Source organism: Humulus lupulus, chromosome 7, assembly GCF_963169125.1.
Source record: "Humulus lupulus chromosome 7, drHumLupu1.1, whole genome shotgun sequence".
Taxonomy (NCBI): domain Eukaryota; kingdom Viridiplantae; phylum Streptophyta; class Magnoliopsida; order Rosales; family Cannabaceae; genus Humulus; species Humulus lupulus.
Window position 1 is genome coordinate 8,070,746 of NC_084799.1, and position 17,416 is coordinate 8,088,161.

Here is a 17,416-nt window from a genome sequence, read left to right on the forward strand (position 1 = left end):
GTTAGCCAATAGGGAGATAAAACACATTCTGGAAAAGACGGTAAATCTCGACCGCAAAGATTGGTCTACACATCTTCTAAACGCTCTTTGGGCATACCGCACTGCTTTCAAATCCCCTCTTGGAATGTCTCCCTATCGGCTTGTCTTTGGAAAAGCCTGTCATTTACCTGTCGAGCTCGAGCATAAAGCGTATTGGGCTATCAAAGCCCTAAACTTTGATCTGAATGTCGTAGGTATAAATTGCAAACTCCAATTGTCCGAAATTGAGGAGTTGAGAAACGATGCATATGACAATTCCAGGATTTATAAAGCAAAATTAAAAATCGCTCACGATAAACAAATCATGTGAAAACACTTTGAGCCAAATCAGAAAGTGCATCAGTATGATTCTCGCTTGCACTTGCACCCCGGTAAACTGCGATCGCTATAAACTGGTCCATTTGTAGTGAAGCATGCATTTCCCAACGGTTCTGTTGAGGACGAGGACCCAACTGATGGGAGAATTTTTCGAGTTAATAGCCAAAGACTGAAGCATTACATTAAGAGTGTGAGTCATGTTGAAGAGGTCCTTCTTAGGGAAGTGCAAGATCGAATATGATAGCCTCGTCAGCATCTATTTGTCCCGAGCATAGCAGAGGTTAGGTGGCAAAGCTCGTGATTGACTCATGATCTCGACAGACTCAATGCCAATTGCTGATCTCGAAAGATTTGATGAATCATCTGGGATAACCCAATACGTGTGAACATGTTAGTTGTTGTAAAATCCCAATATTTAAGGGATACCATTTAATCTATTATCCGTTCCCGATATTCATGGGACGTTTCCATGTATATCGGAGATAATGCATTTAATATCATTATTTCAATTGATTTACATAAGATCTTCCCGAAATATGTGGGAATGAATTCTGCAACCCTCTCTATAAATAGAGAAGAAATCACCATTTGTAGAGGACCGAATTCTGATTTCTTGAGAGAAAACTCTGGGCAACTCATCTCTGAAAAGTTTCCAGAAAACTCCCAAGTCTTAATAACACAGACTTGTGGACTAGGCAGAGTTAACTGCTGAACCACGTAAGAATCCTCTTGTTTTCCTTGTGGTTCATTTGCACCATTATTTTATTGTTTAATTGGTCTACTATCTAAGTTGACAAAAAGCGGCGTCAACATCTACCAACTGCATATTTGCGCACTATCCTGTATCAAAAATGAATTTTCTTTTATCCTGCGTCTAAAATAGAAGTGTTAGTAACATTTTCATGATAAAGAAAATGTTTGAGTTCAAAATCGTGGAGGAAATTGGGTGAATATTTCATTGCAAATATGTTTATGATTTCCTCAACGATTAAGTCTATCACATCAGTATGATAGCTTCCATTTTTCTTTGGAGTGGTTGGAAGAATTTCGGTATGGGAAAGAGTTTCACTCCAAATGGTAATATCATCATCCTCATCGGGTTTAGAACTAAGCATAGGGGATGGTGTTATGGCCTCAGGTTGGGACGAGAATTGACTTAGATTATGGGAAATAATAGCATTGGTCAATTCTGAAAGTTGAGTACTAGTTTCCCTAAAATCTTCCACAAATTGTTTATTGAATTCTCTTTGCTCCTTTATAAATGTGTGTAAAGTGTCCTCTTAGGAATTCGTAGTAGTGCCGACATTAGATGGAGGTTCATGTGGGAAGTTAGGAAAATTTTGCTCAAAATTCATGTGAGGCGGTGCATGGTAGTTGTACTCAGGCTTCCAACTAAAATCTACGGGGTTGGTCCAACTAGAATTATGATTCATATGGTCGACTCTTTCAAAGTCACAATAACGTTCATCATAATCTATCTCGGGAACCTCGTAACTTTCTCTTTCAAACTTAGTTTCTAAGAATCACAAATAATTCTATCAAACCAAATATTCATCAATTAATTTTTGGTACTCAGTAATTCTCGGTAATTTACCAAATTACCAAAATACCCCTAAGCTTACCTCGACCCGAGTATTTTACCCCGTTGTGACTTTTCTGCTAACTTGCTCCCTAGGATCGCCTCGTGTCAGGTAACTTAAATATATCCACATAATAATGTGGTCACAATTATAAATCATACATGTTTATATTTATACCCTCAGCGGGTCAAAACTACGAAGATACCCTTCTAATAAGAAACGGGCCCACATGCATATTTAATAGAGAATTTATAACAAATGGCCCAAAATAAGTGCATTTGAAGCCCAATGTCTCCATTTTAAAAATGGTATAAAAATGGCCTTTTTAGATCATTAATTACCTAAATTACCCCTACTGTATCATTTCTATCACTTAACGATACTACCAAAAAATTTCTTAGCAAAAAAAAAAGAACAACGAGAAGGAGAAGGAGAAGTTGATTGTATCCTTCTGTGGTCACCGACAATTGGATCTCACTATACTTTCCTCCATTTTTTCCGGCAAAGAATAATGTTTGGTTAACTTTCACTTGTTTCATATTGCCCTCTCTATCTTTATAGCATTTTCCATTTTCTTTTTAGTGTTTTGAAACAAAAATTAGACTATATTTGCTTTCTTTAGGCCCTCATCCAATTTTTCCGACCATTCTTCCAATTTTCCACAAATCAAGAGGTATTTCTCTTCCTTTTCATTCTTTTTTGTTTTTCTTTTTTATTAGTATACCCATTTTCCTGTGTAAATGGTTTAGAGACTATTTGTTATATTATATTAACTGAAGTGTTCTTGCTAAATTAATTGCTCAAATATATAACTTGATTAGTGATATTATATAAATTGAAATGAACAATTATTTCTCTTCCATATATACTGAATTGCTCATTCCCATTCATGCGATCTTGCTTTATTCTTTGTACGGTTCAAAAACATTTCTGTTTTAGGTGGCCATCAATCTAGCATTGATTGATTTTGTCTCTGGTATTTTTTATGTGAAACCATTGTGGCCAGTAAATGCATTTTTAGAATTGTATATTTTTAATTTACCTCTACATATGGTGTATGTAGACAATAAGTGATAGCATTCAACAATTTTGATGAGGTTCAACAAATTTGGTTTTAAATTTGTATTATTGTTATGGCGAAAGACTTAGATGTGTTTGCAATTTGGTTTATGAACCCTCCAAGGAGAGTTTAAAAGAAGTTCTTATAGCTCTTTAAGCATTTACTTTGCATCTCAAAGCTAAATGAATAAGGCTTTAATTTGTGTGCAATTTTAGTATTTTGTCATTTGGAGTTACTATTCGAGATTCTTATATTTTTCTCTTGGAATTTGTATTGATATACACAAAGGAATGCTTTCTGGTTATTTTTTTTATTCCCTCTGCATCTATGTGAGCACATGTATTTTATATATATCTTAGCATCTAACACAAATGGGCTAATTTTTTATGCCACCATTAGCTTTTTTGTTATTATTAATTTTAAAAGTTTTATGTGTTAAATGTTAATTGGGTCTTCATTACAAATTGGCAATTTCAGTCATTTGTATTGAAGTCTTTTCCAATCCCAGCTGTACATATTTTATTGATTTGCTTCTAAATACAAGACTATTAATTTTGCCTCACAATTGTTGATGATTATATTTTACTGATTTTCTTGGAAGGGTATATTTGTTTTTGAGGATCTTTGCCTTGATTATATGGTTTCTTTCTGAGTTCATAAAGTGCAAAAACACATGGTGGTGTTCTAAATGCTAGAGTGGTCAAATAATATTGTGAAGAAAATATAATAAGACAAGCCAATTTAAGTTTCTTTTCCACAACTCATCTCTTCCATCAATGAAAGTCTCTTTTAAGTTGGTTTTGTCATCATATATTTGATCAAAATTCTGAATTAAAATGGCTATTTAACCATTGGAAGGTGCTCATGAAGTTTAGTTGCATTATAAATCATTAAGTGTGCTTGTTGAAATTGCTGTAATGTATTAAATGGGTTTGTTGAAATGTATTTGACTGGTATATCTATTTTGTGTGGTGTCATATACCACACTTGGTTTGCCAATATTATTCTAATTTTTTTTCTCCTTTTTATGTTGTATATTGGTTTCATAATTTTGGTATATGTATTTTAATATCTTATATTATTTTACTTTCTGACATATGTAATAATGTTGTGGTATACTAAGTTGGGTTTTCTAATCTTCCTTCTTTCTTATATATTTTTTTTTAGTTATGAGAAGGGTTCCTATTACAATATTGTATAATGGACATTGGAATGACAACAAAAAATTTGTGGGTTATAGGTTGACAACCATGTTGCTTAATGACGATGCTACATTTTTAGATGCTTTAGAACTACTGTATAAAGAGTTGCCTCTAAAGTTGGATTGTCATCGCCACTACATTAGATTTTTTTGTAGATATGAACTTTGGAGAGAATAGAAACAATATTTTAGAGGTTATGGGTGATAGTGGTATGAGTTGGTACCTATATATGGCCAAATTTGATAAAGAAATGAAATACCCACTTATTGTAAGTTTTGAGGAGCGTCCAATGGTTGAACTAATTCAAAAGTCCATTGAGAATAATCGTTTGTTGTTGGAGTCTGTTGCTGATCACTCCTCTATGATGGAATCAAATTTGTCTTCAAAGTTAGGCACAAACTTTGAAGTAGGTTCATCGTCCTTTTCTCATGGTGAGAGCAGTGGCAGTTCAATTGTTCTAAGTACCAACATGAACAACTCTCCAACTTCATAAAATGTAGACTCTATATTTGTAGATTCTATTGGATTTGAATATCTAAAAGTCACCTCTTTGAAAATAAAGAAAAGTTGAAGTCTGCATTAGGGTTGATCTCAATTAAGATTTTGTTTGAATTTGTGACTATTAAAAATTCAATAATAAATAACGCGAACCAATTAGAAGTTGCCACGTAAGCACTTACCTGTTAGATAACGGTGATGTACCTACGGGTGCCAAAAAAATGTAACGAAAAGTATTTTAGCCGCAAAAAAAAAAAAGTATTTAAGTGTCATAATTTGCAAAACTTAAGTATTTTTGCTACAATTATCACATTTTTTTTATAAATAAAATTGGCCACCAAAAATGACCAAATAAATTTTTAAATTTGTTTGAGAATTAAAGATATATCCAACACAAGAATTATAATTATTTATAGGATTCACATCTGATCCCACAAAACATTTGAAAATGTATCACTTTTTGAGAAGCCTTACGTAATGTGTTTCAAGCAATCATTGTTCATTATGTATTAGTAGTGATTGTTCTTTAGATAGACAAAATAACTAGTTAGCTAAAGACAAGTTTATTAGTTTCTCTTTTATGTCATTCATTTTTTTAATAAGTTTTATTAATTTAGAAGAAGAAGAAATATCAATGTATCTTCATGTGTTTCGTTTGGTTTTAGAAGAAAGAAAAATGCCATAGTTAAACAAAAAAAATATATATTCTATTTAGTAAATCCTTGAATCTTATACGATCAGTATAAAAGAAATAAATCCAATAAATTATCTCTAATAAATATATGGTTAATTAATACATTTAAAAAAATTTCAAATATTCAATAAATACATGTACAAAATGAACTTATAAAATGATCAGAACATTGAACTAGATTTCATAAAAACCAATCAATTCTCATAACCCAAAATAAAAAAAATCAAAATTATTAAAATGCAATTATTATACAATTATATGATGATATTTTTTTTAAGGTTTTGGAGGGTAAAAGTAAAATACTTTGAATTCATAGCTGTGTATGGCGCGAACAAAAATAAATACATTATTTTATTTTAAATTAAAAAAATGCAAGTTTGACTTGAGGGTGAGGAGTGGGCTTTATGGGCCCACAAAGTGTGACGTGTAATAAATCAGGACAGGAGCTGAGACGAGCGCGTGCAGTGGAATCGAGTGTCGTTTGCTTTTATAAGTCTACTTTAAAGCGTGGGAAAGAAGAATATAGATACTCGAGAAAGTGGAAAGTAAATATCGAAAAATACAGCTTATTTGACTTTATTATTTACAGTGTGATCCTTAGAGTTTATATTTTAACTATTAGATCCCTAAATTTTATTTTTTTTAGTAATTAAATCCTGTATAGGAATTAAAGTTAATTTTTACAGAAAAAGTAGGTGCTTCTCACGTGATAGTATTTCAATGTCTTTAGAAAGAATAATAAAATTTTAATTTGTATAATTTTTTCTAAGTTATTATAATAGATTCAACTAATAAATTAAAAATAATTATACAAGTTAAGAATTTTTCTGAACACATTCATATTCTAACACATGAGAAGCACACATTTATATTTACAAATTTTAAAATTAATTATTATAAAATTATAACCAAAGAATTTAATTGTTCAAATTAAAATTTTAATGATGTATTTCAAAATTAACAATGTCAAATACTTAAAATCAAATACAAATGTCAGTTTAGTAGAACTGTAATTTACATAACAATCAATCTCAAGTCAATTGTGCTACAAGAAAAAAAAATCTTGAATTATTGTATGTTTAGTAAATTAAAATTCAAAATAATTAAAAAATATATTATAGTACTTGATAAATTGAATTATATAAATACAAAATTGTTACAATAAATAATATCTTAATTTATCTAATAAACATAGTTAAATAAATATTATAAATTCTTTAAAAATTAGTTTCTTTTAGTTTTAGATTTCAATTTTAACTTATGATTAAATTATTTAATAAGTTGGGATCTTTGTTAAAAGATATAATAAATTTATTATCTAATTTTCTTAAAGTATTTTTAATTTATGTTTACTGTCGATGCATGATTTTCTATCCTTGTGTACTAGATTTTGATTATTTTCAATGAACTATTTCATTGTTGAAAAAAAATATTTTTAATAAGTATTTTTTTACTTGTTTATCGAAACCACTTTTATCAAACTTGGACCCAAACCAAGGAAGCCAGCTGTTGCCGCAAAATCTTCACACGTATCAACTTCAGTTACACGCGCGAAACACACACAACACTGTATATAGTGGCAGATTTGTAGGCCCACAGAAAAAAAATGGAAAGAATAATAGTAATAAATATTACAATTTATATCGAAAAAAAATATGTTTATTTCTATTTTTTTATTAATTTTGTTTTTAATAATATGGAAATGAAAGCAAAGGTAGCTATCAAAAATTGTTGTCTTGTTAAAAAGGCAGTGCTGTGTACCCTGACGCTGATAAATGCCCTCTAATACTTTGTTTCTCTCTCTCTCTCACCTTTAAATAAATAAATATATATTTTCAATTTTTTTTAAGATTTAATCATTTGAAGAATTTCATTATTTTTTATTTCAATAGTATTTTCAGTTGTATCATCAGACAGTACAGAGCTGAGAAAAGAAGTGTTGCGTGTTTCGCTGGAGGATTCTGTTGTGTTGTGGATTTGAAACTTCTTTCTTCGCTTGTATACGGTTTGATTCTCTACTCATTATACTCTTTTGAATATTTTAATTAAAATTTGATTTTTTTGGGAAACCATTCTTATGGGGTTTGGATTTTTTTTTATTGTTTTGGATTCTGACTACGGTGGATTTTTTTTTTTGGTATTGATATAGTAAGTGATGGGTTTTGAGTGAGTGGAGGTTTATGGGTCTTGCTGCTCTTGCATTGGGTTTTTCAAAAGAAGAGAAAGAATAAGATAAAGAAAAGGAAAATGAGATTGGTTCTTGCAACTAGATGTCGATGAAGCATCTGGGTGTTTTAGTATGAGAAAACCCAGATGAGATTCTTTACAAAAGATACATAATAATGGCTTAGTAGCCAAGCCAGGCAATGAGGTACTCTTTTTGTTCCTTGTAGAATATGGCCATTATAGGAAATTGCCAAGAATTGAGGCAAATGCATGTTTTTTTGGTTCCGGGAAAGGTAAATTTGCTTTGTATTGCTGGATGTGGCAATATATGGTATGTGGTGGACTGGATTTTTTGGGTTGTCAAATTTGGATTTTCTTGGTAAGTTTAGTTTGCCCATTTAAAGGTTCTTGCTTGAGTTTTAAAATGAATGGAAAAGTTTCAACTTGCCAATCAAAGAAGTTATTCATTGCGGCTTTGTTTTATTCTTAAGTTTACAAGCATAATCACACTTTTAGAAAAACTGTCTGGGACTATTTGAGGTGCTGATTTGCAAATTTTTGATTGTCAAAGTTCAATGATTCAAAAGAGCATGTGTCATGTCAATAGAAGCATTATAGTTTCATGTTAATTTTGAATATATCCATGTAACTGTAGCAGCCACTTGATTTATGGGGAATGGTTTTTTTATCTTTTCAGGTGTGTTTGGGGGATACGATGCCTTAATTGATTTTCTACGCTAGAAAGGTGTATTAGAGCTTTTTATAGTTCCAGAAAGCACACGTTTTCAGAGTTGCAACTGTTTTGACTTTTGTTAGTTTAAATGCTTGGCTGCAAGGTGTTTCTGACATATAAGCGTAGGAGGCTGTCAGGTAATAGACATGCCCCAGGAAATGGGCGCCATAATTCAGTATCTGTTCCAAATGAGATTCTTGGACACCGTCCAGATTTGTATGATGAAATGATAGATAAGCGCACGTCAGAAGGTCAGAAGGAAAGTTCTGAGGTAAGATTTCTTAAACTTGATTGATAAGTATGTTATTATAAAGCATTTTTTAGATTGTCTAATGATTTGTTGTACTCTTTATCTCTCTAAGCATATTTGTCAAGGGATAAGCTTATGCTCTACTTGTATCAATAAACAAGATTCTTCAACATCTTCATCAGTACAAATGTCAAGCTTACTTGAGGCAAAGAAAGATATTGAAGAATCTGATGCTGCAGAGAAGACTTTAAGTTCTGATAAACTTCTGATGAAGAGTTCTGATGAGAGTATCTCTGAGAAGGACGTAGATGTACCATCTTCTGCGGAAGATTGTTCGCAGAACAAGACATGTCACACTCCAATGAGTTCATCTTCAGATGTTATTGCTGACATTTCTGGCGACAATCGATGTTTTGAAGGGAGATTAGCTTCTAACTTGGTGGGTACTACCGCTAATAAGAGTATGGTTTCTGTTGGACTAAAATCATCTCTTGAAGTAAAAAGCAGCTTCGAATCTCATGATACCCCATTAAGGTCAGAGACATCAAGCTTGGAGATTGCTGATTCAGTTGATAAAGGCAAGTTCATTTCAAGTACAGGTTCGGCAGAAAAAGCCCCATCGATGGCACCATTGATTACCTTCAGTCGAAGATATAAAAGAAAAAGGAATGACAGTCCTGATACACAAGGGAAATTTTCGCTGGAGGATAGAAAGCATTCAGTGGTTAGCAAGTGCAGTAATTCTGCGTGCGGTGATACTTCTTCAAGTGAAGCAGCTCATAGGAAAGGCTGCTCTATAGATCAGTCATCAGAATTGAAGCCTCCAGCAGGGGTCAATGATACAAGTGATTTAATTTGCCAAATTGAGAATAAAGTAGGTTGTCGTAATATGCTTTTTTATTGGATTGTCTTATGCTTTATTCCTTTTGATTAATAGTTATTAGGGATCTGTTCTTTATGTAATATGCTTTTAGTGTTCTTTGAAATTTGTTTTGTATCATTGTTACTTCTCTATCTCTTTTAGATGATCATTCACTCAACATCTGACGTGGTCAGATTTTCTTAATAAATTTGTGGTTTATGTTTTGGTTATAGTCTCTATAACTGCTAACATTTGGTCTTGTTGGTATTGTGACAGGTACTGGAGGTTGATTCTACAAGTGCTCATGCTATACTAGTTCCAGAGACAGAAGTGTAAGTCCCTAAGAGCTTAAGAATTAAAACTTTTAATTCAAGTTCTGTAATTGCCTGCTATTGATTCTGAACAGTTTGATTCTGGAGAAAGAAAAACTGAACGAGAGAAAAAACACATCCGAGGGTGACTTGCATGAAGCTGAAAAAGTTCTCGACCAAAATGACCAGATTACAGCTGACTTCCAAGATCTGCCTATGGATTGCTTGGAAATTTCTTTGCGCAATGCTGCTGAAGACTCTTCCTTGAATAAAGTTGTAAGTGCAGGTAAACGACCAGAAAATGACCATGCATGTGAAAGAGAAGCTCCGGAAATCTTAACTAAGGGTTCGAAAGAAACAGGAGGACTTCATCCTCTTCTGGACCTGTCTATTGCTCCTACTGGTATGATATCTATCATTATTGCACAAACTTGAGTAACTGATTAAATTGGTTCACAATCTGTTTTACTTCAGCTTCTATGTAAATACTACCTCTTTTAATGTGATTTTTTTGGTAGATTCAAGCGATACAGGGGATTGTAATGTCTACTTGAAGTTGAAATCCCAAAAGCAATCAATGCATGCTGCATCAGAAACTTTTTGGGGCTCTTTGGACTCAACTAGCAGAAGTCATGCTGCTGTTTCGCATGAAATATCTCCTCCAGAAATCTCAAATGTCAGAGATGAGAGAAATGGGAAATCTATAACCCACCATTCACATCTGCATAGAGGTGCATGTACATTTGTAAAAGAAGCAAATGCCGATTTCCGGGATAATGATAAATCTTCTCCTCTTACTGTGGACTTTATGTCAAACAACAAATGTCTTCAGGTACTCAGTTTCATTCCCTGAAATTCCAACTAAATTCTTACTGCTGATGATTTTGGAAACAAAAGAATGTCTATCGATTCACCCTCGTTTTTGTTTTCGCTCTTATTTTGAATTGGTGCCAGCTTTTCTCTGATGAAAGAACTGATGACAGTTCCCAGTCGGTGATTATGCAGCCTGAGGAAACTGCTTGTATGGTTTCGGAGGAAAGACTAAATTTTCAGTCTGAAATGAAAAATAATAGAATGAAAAGAAGATCTCCACCCTTTCTATGTCTGTCCTTGCCAACAAAGTCTAAAATTACTAGATTTGCCTCCAAAAATTGTTACACTACGGTCCACTTGTCGAACTCTGATGGCGAAACCAGACAACTTTCTCAGGATGTACTGCCTCAATCTTCATCATGCCATTCATCCTCTATTCTGAGACACAAATTGATACTTGATGGCATTGTAAACAAGGCTAGAGCCTCTAAGGATAAATCCAAGCTTCTAACATCTTTCTGGACTGAAGAAGAGTTGGATTCTCTTTGGATTGGTGTAAGGAGATATGGAAGGGACAATTGGGATGCTATGCTAAGGGACCCAAGATTGCAATTTCAACCATGCAAGATGGCAAGGGAGCTTGCAGAGCAGTGGGAAGAGGAACAATTCAAGCTTATGAGTGGCACTTTTGCACCACAGTTTCGGCCTTCAAAAGTACAAGGCATTTCTTCGAGCTTCAACAATCGGGGTACCACAGGAATCTTTAAAGAGAATATGACAGACGAAACTGAACTCTCCCTCGGGGATGTATATACTCATAGAGATCGTTGCATGCCAAGAAGGTCTAGATTCAAGTCGTCTTATGTGCGGAACAATGACTCTGAATATCCACAGGAGCATGTAAAGAAGCCAACTACAGATCTCTATCAAGATTATCAAGGGGAAAGTTACGAAGAGGGACCATTTAATTGTTTCGGGAGCTGGACTATGCCAAAAAACCGTTCTTCATCAACTAATTATCCAGCACCTTTCATGCCAGGGAACGGCAATCTCCCTCACTGGCTGAGAGAGGCAATTTTTACTTCACCAATGCAAACTGATCTGCCTCTGCCTCCACCTGCCTCACCATTAGTTCAGTCACAAATGATGCATGTTGCCTGCCCATATTTTGAGTTAAACTTGGGATGGAGAAGTGAAATGCACCACCATTTACAGACATCAGGAAAAGGTCATCTTCCCAACCAATTTTCTGGAATGAGACGTGAGACAGCTGAACCAAGGACTTCTCATGCTGGTAAGCCAGATGAAGTGATTGTTATCAACAGTGATGCATCTTCTGAAGAAACAATATCAGATGATTGTAGCGCCAGGCCATAGAAACTGATTTTGTAGGTGCTGTCTTTAATTTGTTGGGCAACTTGTAGAAAAGTGGTTTATTAATTCGATGTACAGTCTGTAGTTGACAGTGGAAATTGGCTTTTTAGTGGTAATTTGTTTTTAGAATTAGTTTAATCTTGTCAAAGACAGAAATGGACTTACTAGATAGTTGAATGTATATAGAGATAATTGAGTCATTATATGTATTTTGAATTCCGGATTAGTGAATGAGATCTCTTATACATATAACAGATTTGTATTCAGACTGCACCACTTATTTTTTATTGCTAACAAAGACAATAAACTTTTTCTTTGTTATTGCTAGATTCTTTATAAACTTTCATAACTAGGAAGGTATAAAATCAAGGAAGAAAGTTCATGATGAATCAAGTATAAACAACAATAACTTTACAAAACATATCCAAACAAACTACACTAATTAAAATAATTTTTCACAAAAAAAAAAGTCCATCTATTTCCTAATTTAAGATTCATGTACAATGTCAGAGATTCAATCTCCAGTAAGCTATAATCATATTGCATAACCTCCACTGACACATACAACAATATGCAGAAATATATAATGCAAGAACTTATATATTGACCATTGATATATGATCAGTACTCTGATCCTGTATAGTGTCTTGTATGGTATAACTACTTGCTGTATTCATACACCAGTACATTTCTTCATCTCTGGAAAATTCAGGTTCTTCTTCGTCCACCAAATCCATGGCTATACTTTTTCTTTCCCTTAGACCTTCTAATTCCATCGATACTTGTTTCATTGTTGGTCTCTTCTTCCCACTCAACCTTAAACATCTCATTGCTAGCTCTGCCATTGCCTCAACATCCTTCTTAGGTGCATCTTTTGTCACTTGAGGATCTAAAATTTGGGAAAGAGAATTTTCATTCCTTAATGACAAAAAAGTTGAAACCAGATTCTTATCTTTGTCTTTCGCAAAAGAATATGGAGTTTCTCCTGTTAACAGCTCAACAAGTGTAACGCCGAAGCTGTAGACGTCACTTTTGTCTGTGAATTGGCTTGATTGAAAGTACTCTGGATCAAAATACCCGAAAGTTCCTTGTACTGCTGTGCTCAAGTGAGTTTTGTGTTCCGGCACTGATCTTGAAGTTCCAAAATCAGAGACTTTGGCATTGTACTTTTCATCCAAAAGTATGTTGGAAGATTTTATGTCCCTATGAAAAATAGGCATTGAAGCTGAAAAGTGCATGTATGATAAAGCTCCTGCAACATCACAAGCAATGCTTAATCTGTTCTCCCAGGAAATCTTTGGTTCATGTTGTTTCTTTTGGATGTGATGCAAGAGTGTCCCATTAGAGATATACTCGTATACAAGTAAAGGGGTCTCAGTTTCCAAACAACAACCGAGTAGTTTTACTATGTTTCGATGGTTAATCTGTGATAGAATGAGGACTTCGTTAATGAATTGTTGAATCTGATTTCCATCCATTGCATTTGACCTTTTCACAGCAACTATGGTACCATCAGGTAACATCCCTTTATAGACTGCTCCATAGCCTCCTTGACCAAGAAAACGACTTTGGTTATAGTTATCGGTTGCTCTTTGAAGCTCCTCTTCTGTAAATAGCTTTGCTTTCTCATGGCTTCCATTATATGTGACTTTTTCTTGAAGCAAAAGGCCACCATTTTGCTTGAAAAACCCCTCCTTGCGGATTTTTATTCTCCTTGTATTGAAATATTGATATACCTTGTATCCTGTTAGTGACAGGCATAAGAGTGCGAATCCAATGCCAACACCTGTGGTTGGAAATCAAACAATTGGAGAAACAAGACCTTGTGTTAACTTATGTGAAAGTTTTGATATAAAGTTTTGAAAGAGAAACCAACTTTAGAGGAAAAAAGAGAGAATATTTACCTAATAAAGCTACCAATTTGGCTGGAAATCTTTTACCAAGATCATCTGAGATGCAAGTCAGACCAGAGGCTCCATTTCCAAGATGACCATTTGGACAGTTACAGAAGAACATTTCAGGGTGGGTTGAGCAACTCTCCATTGTCAGTGGAACCAATATAGGCGTATGAGCATAGAATGTGCTGCCTTTAGACAACATGTTGGCCTCCAATATGCTCTGTCCACTCACCCCGAACATCTTGCCAATGGAGGTAGCTGTGTCACCATTCTGTACCGTGTATGTCAAAAGGGAGACCACACCGCTCGCTGTTTGGTTTTGGCTTGGGCAAGCACATCTCACCGGAACTATCAAGCCAGCTCCGACTGGAATATTCTTGGGATCATAGTAGTTCTGAGCTATCAATGCTTGACATGTGGTCAGGCTTTGGTAATTCTCAGTAGCTATCATGAAATAAGTTGAACCATTTATGGCGGTGTAAGGAGTGAAATGTTGGAATATATTGCCGGAACATTGACAAGAAACAGGAACCATGATCAACTTGTTGACAGGAATCTTGTCAACCAAAGATGATATGCTGTTAAGTGAAGCAATTTTAGAGGCTTCTGAACCAAGGAGATAGGCTATGTCGATTGCTGTGTTGTATGGAGTCCGAGACCTGAAGGTGACAATGGAGTTACATGAACTTAAATGGCCTATATCACAGAGATATCCTTTTGAGATACCAGGAGAAATAGAGCAGTTCAAGGCTGTTTGGTTAAGGTATTCTTGTTGAGAGTGTGACTTGTGAAATAGGGTCAGAAACAAGATTAGACAGATGATGTAGGACCGAAATCCTTCCATGGTTTTTGAGTTCTGTTCAATGCACCAGACTCACTTTTTGGTTATGTTCTTATATAAAAATTTGTTTAGAGTACTTTAACATTTGCTAGAGTCAATCTCAGTACCAAAAGGAATTTGCTTCTCGACAATTATATGACGGTCAAAGCTGAATACCAGCCTCCGTAGTGGACTTGTAACCAAAAATATAAATATTAATATTTTGTTCAAAGTTTATTTTTCTTGATTGATATGTCTCTGATGTGTCACAGCTTCTGTGCAGTTGGCTTTCCAAAGTGCTATACTCTTTTTTTTTCCTTTTATAATTTTATATATGCGGATTGGTTGGCTCTAATGCCAAATTAAGTATATATACTTAATATAACAATTTGTATGTAAAAGATCACATTTCTATTACATTACATTTCCTAATTACCTATCTATTAAATGAAGATTGATTTTAGTTTTGAAATGACAGTGTGACGGCTTATGAAATGGGATCAGAATCAAAGATAGGCAAAGGATGTAGGAAAGAATATGGACTTGAAAATCTTCAGCTTCAGCCACTCATTATGCTTTTTTTTTTTCAATGGCTTTAATTCTGTCTTGTTAGCGAATATATAGATAATTTTTTTGCCTTAATCTGTTATTGATAAACATACAATAGGAATATCGAAAGTGTGGTAAATTGGTTTGAATGAGACCAATTAGAAGGTTTAGCTTAATAGGCACATTGACAATTTGGTTCTGGGGCCATAGTGAAAGCGAAACACCTCTTTCAACTATTGACATCTTCTAGGCTGAGCTAACAAGTGATCCAAAAAGGGTTGTATACTTTGTCAACTTGAAATTTGATGACAGAAACTATGGTCACGTGCAAAGAAAAACTATTGTCTTTTTTGTTGAGAAATAATTTCTTATAGTTTCATATTGCGCGACTGTTATCGTGGATGCAGATGCTGATGTATTTTGACTTGTTGTCTTGTCCCACATTGAAAATCTACGAAAGAGTAGAGCTCATTTACCAAATAAAAGAAAAGTCTCATCAGCTCTAATCTTCATACCTTTCTCGGCCTTTTGGCTAAGATCAAGTGTAGTATCTGTTCTTATCAGTTTAATATCTGATATGTGAGCCAATGGCTCACACGATATTAAATTAATTTTTTATGGGTGAAGGCCCACTTCAATAGCTTGCTATTGGGGCCTTCGGCGTCGCTCAAGCGTTGCACTACTGCTTGTGCTGGCGCAGCCCACCAAATATTAGTTAAATTTTTATGGACCAATTGCGGTGTTGCATCTGTGTCTGTAATTCGTTTTGTTTTGTAGTTTAGAATTAACCGTGGTAAGTTCATTTTAAAAAGAAGTGTTATGTGTTATTTTGTGTTAAAATGGATTGAGGTGTGAGATCTATGGCTGACGAATATAATATGATTTTTGAACCCAATAAGTTTGATAGCAAGAAGAGTAAGAGAATGAAGATAAAGAAGCAGTTTGTGATTGATGATTTAGACGACATGACTGTAAGTGGACTTTATATCTTTTTGTTTGTGACTGTCAATGAGTGAGGAATGTTTAGGTTTGGAAATGGGTTGGTAAAAAAATTTGCCATTTTTTAGAGTATATAAACTTAGTTCTGCAACATTAGTTAGAATAAAAAAGACTAGAAATGAGAGGATGCATATTCATGATCATGATTAGTGACTTGAGAATAGTTGAGTTACTTGGAGGAGTGTTATACCGTAGGCATTTTTTCTGCTAATTTCAAGAATAAGTTGATTTTGGACTCATGCTGCAATCTTATTCTCTAGTTATCAATAGGTTAATATGGTGGACAAAAAAAAAGGAAGTGAACATTGGTCAACATCCAGAAATGGTGTTAATGGAATCACATTTGATTAAAAAAAATTCTGTGTTACAGAAGCACCTTGTGAGTTTAAACTTGAAACTTCTGTAATTGACACAGATATTTTACATTTGTCTCCAACTGTAATTTACTTTAGCGTTGAGCTAGATATTTTCATAAATTATTTTTGGGACTCTATATTTTCTAAAATGATTCAAATAGACTTCTAAACTCGATTTTGATTAAAGTTTTTTTTAACTAAAATCACAAATAATTCGTCAAACTAACAACTCATAACAAATATACAGTCATTCTGCTTAAGAACTGTATTGTTATATTCAATTTTTGTTCATCAAAATCAAATTTAAGGGTTTATTTGAACTATTTTACAAAACACAGAATCTAAAAAATAATTTATGAAAACACAAGATCCAAACATATAATAAGGAAACTCTAAAACTCTTAAATAAATTGAGAAACTTTATAAATCTTGTTTTGAAACATATGAAGTTGCACGAAGACATGTAAAGACATCTATGGTGTTTCACTCCAGCTTTGTACCACCATCCACCAATGTCCAAAACAGCAGGTCATTTTGCCAGAAAGTTCTAAAATTATGTGAAGGTTCGGCTAATACTCATCATCTGAAAGTGAAGCAATTTTATTTTATTATGCATAACATATTATATAGCAACCATTGACGCATACAAGATTACACGGAAATATGTAAAAATATATACACACAAAAGGAATTTGCAACTTGACAATTATATAACGGTCAAAGCTGAATACCAGCCTCCGTAGTGGACTTGTAGCCAAACATATAGATATTAATATTTTGTTTAAAGTTTATTTTTCTTGATTGATATGTCTCTGAAGTGTCTCAGCTTCCATGCAGGTGACTTTCCAGAATACTATATTGTTTTCTCCTTTTATAATTTTTTTATATGCGGAT

The 17,416-nt window shown here is 33.8% G+C and overlaps 2 protein-coding genes and 1 non-coding gene across 4 annotated transcripts; 2 read left to right on the forward strand and 1 right to left on the reverse strand.

Moving 5' to 3' along the window:
• The first annotated feature begins 7,162 nt into the window (after positions 1-7,162).
• Positions 7,163-12,152, forward strand: LOC133790580 (uncharacterized). 2 transcript variants are annotated; one of them, XM_062228253.1, is made up of 8 exons: positions 7,163-7,396; positions 7,541-7,762; positions 8,255-8,561; positions 8,653-9,414; positions 9,679-9,734; positions 9,809-10,116; positions 10,232-10,545; positions 10,668-12,152. In XM_062228253.1, the coding sequence occupies exons 3-8, from the start codon at positions 8,379-8,381 to the stop codon at positions 11,901-11,903; spliced, it is 2,859 nt and encodes a 952-aa protein (XP_062084237.1). In that variant the 5' UTR covers positions 7,163-7,396; positions 7,541-7,762; positions 8,255-8,378; the 3' UTR covers positions 11,904-12,152. The 2 variants fall into 2 exon arrangements, with proteins under 2 accessions (XP_062084237.1, XP_062084236.1); XM_062228252.1 differs by lacking the exon at positions 7,541-7,762.
• Positions 12,153-12,262: 110 nt separating this feature from the next.
• LOC133790581 (wall-associated receptor kinase-like 22) lies at positions 12,263-14,681 on the reverse strand. Its single transcript, XM_062228254.1, has 2 exons — positions 13,805-14,681; positions 12,263-13,686 (listed from the first exon to the last, which is right to left on the reverse strand). Exons 1-2 carry the CDS (start codon positions 14,640-14,642, stop codon positions 12,497-12,499), a joined length of 2,028 nt encoding a protein of 675 aa, XP_062084238.1. The 5' UTR covers positions 14,643-14,681; the 3' UTR covers positions 12,263-12,496.
• A 997-nt stretch (positions 14,682-15,678) lies between these two features.
• On the forward strand, positions 15,679-15,872 carry LOC133792938 (U2 spliceosomal RNA). The gene has a single exon (XR_009874400.1). It is a non-coding gene; the product is annotated as a U2 spliceosomal RNA (small nuclear RNA).
• Positions 15,873-17,416: the final 1,544 nt, after the last annotated feature.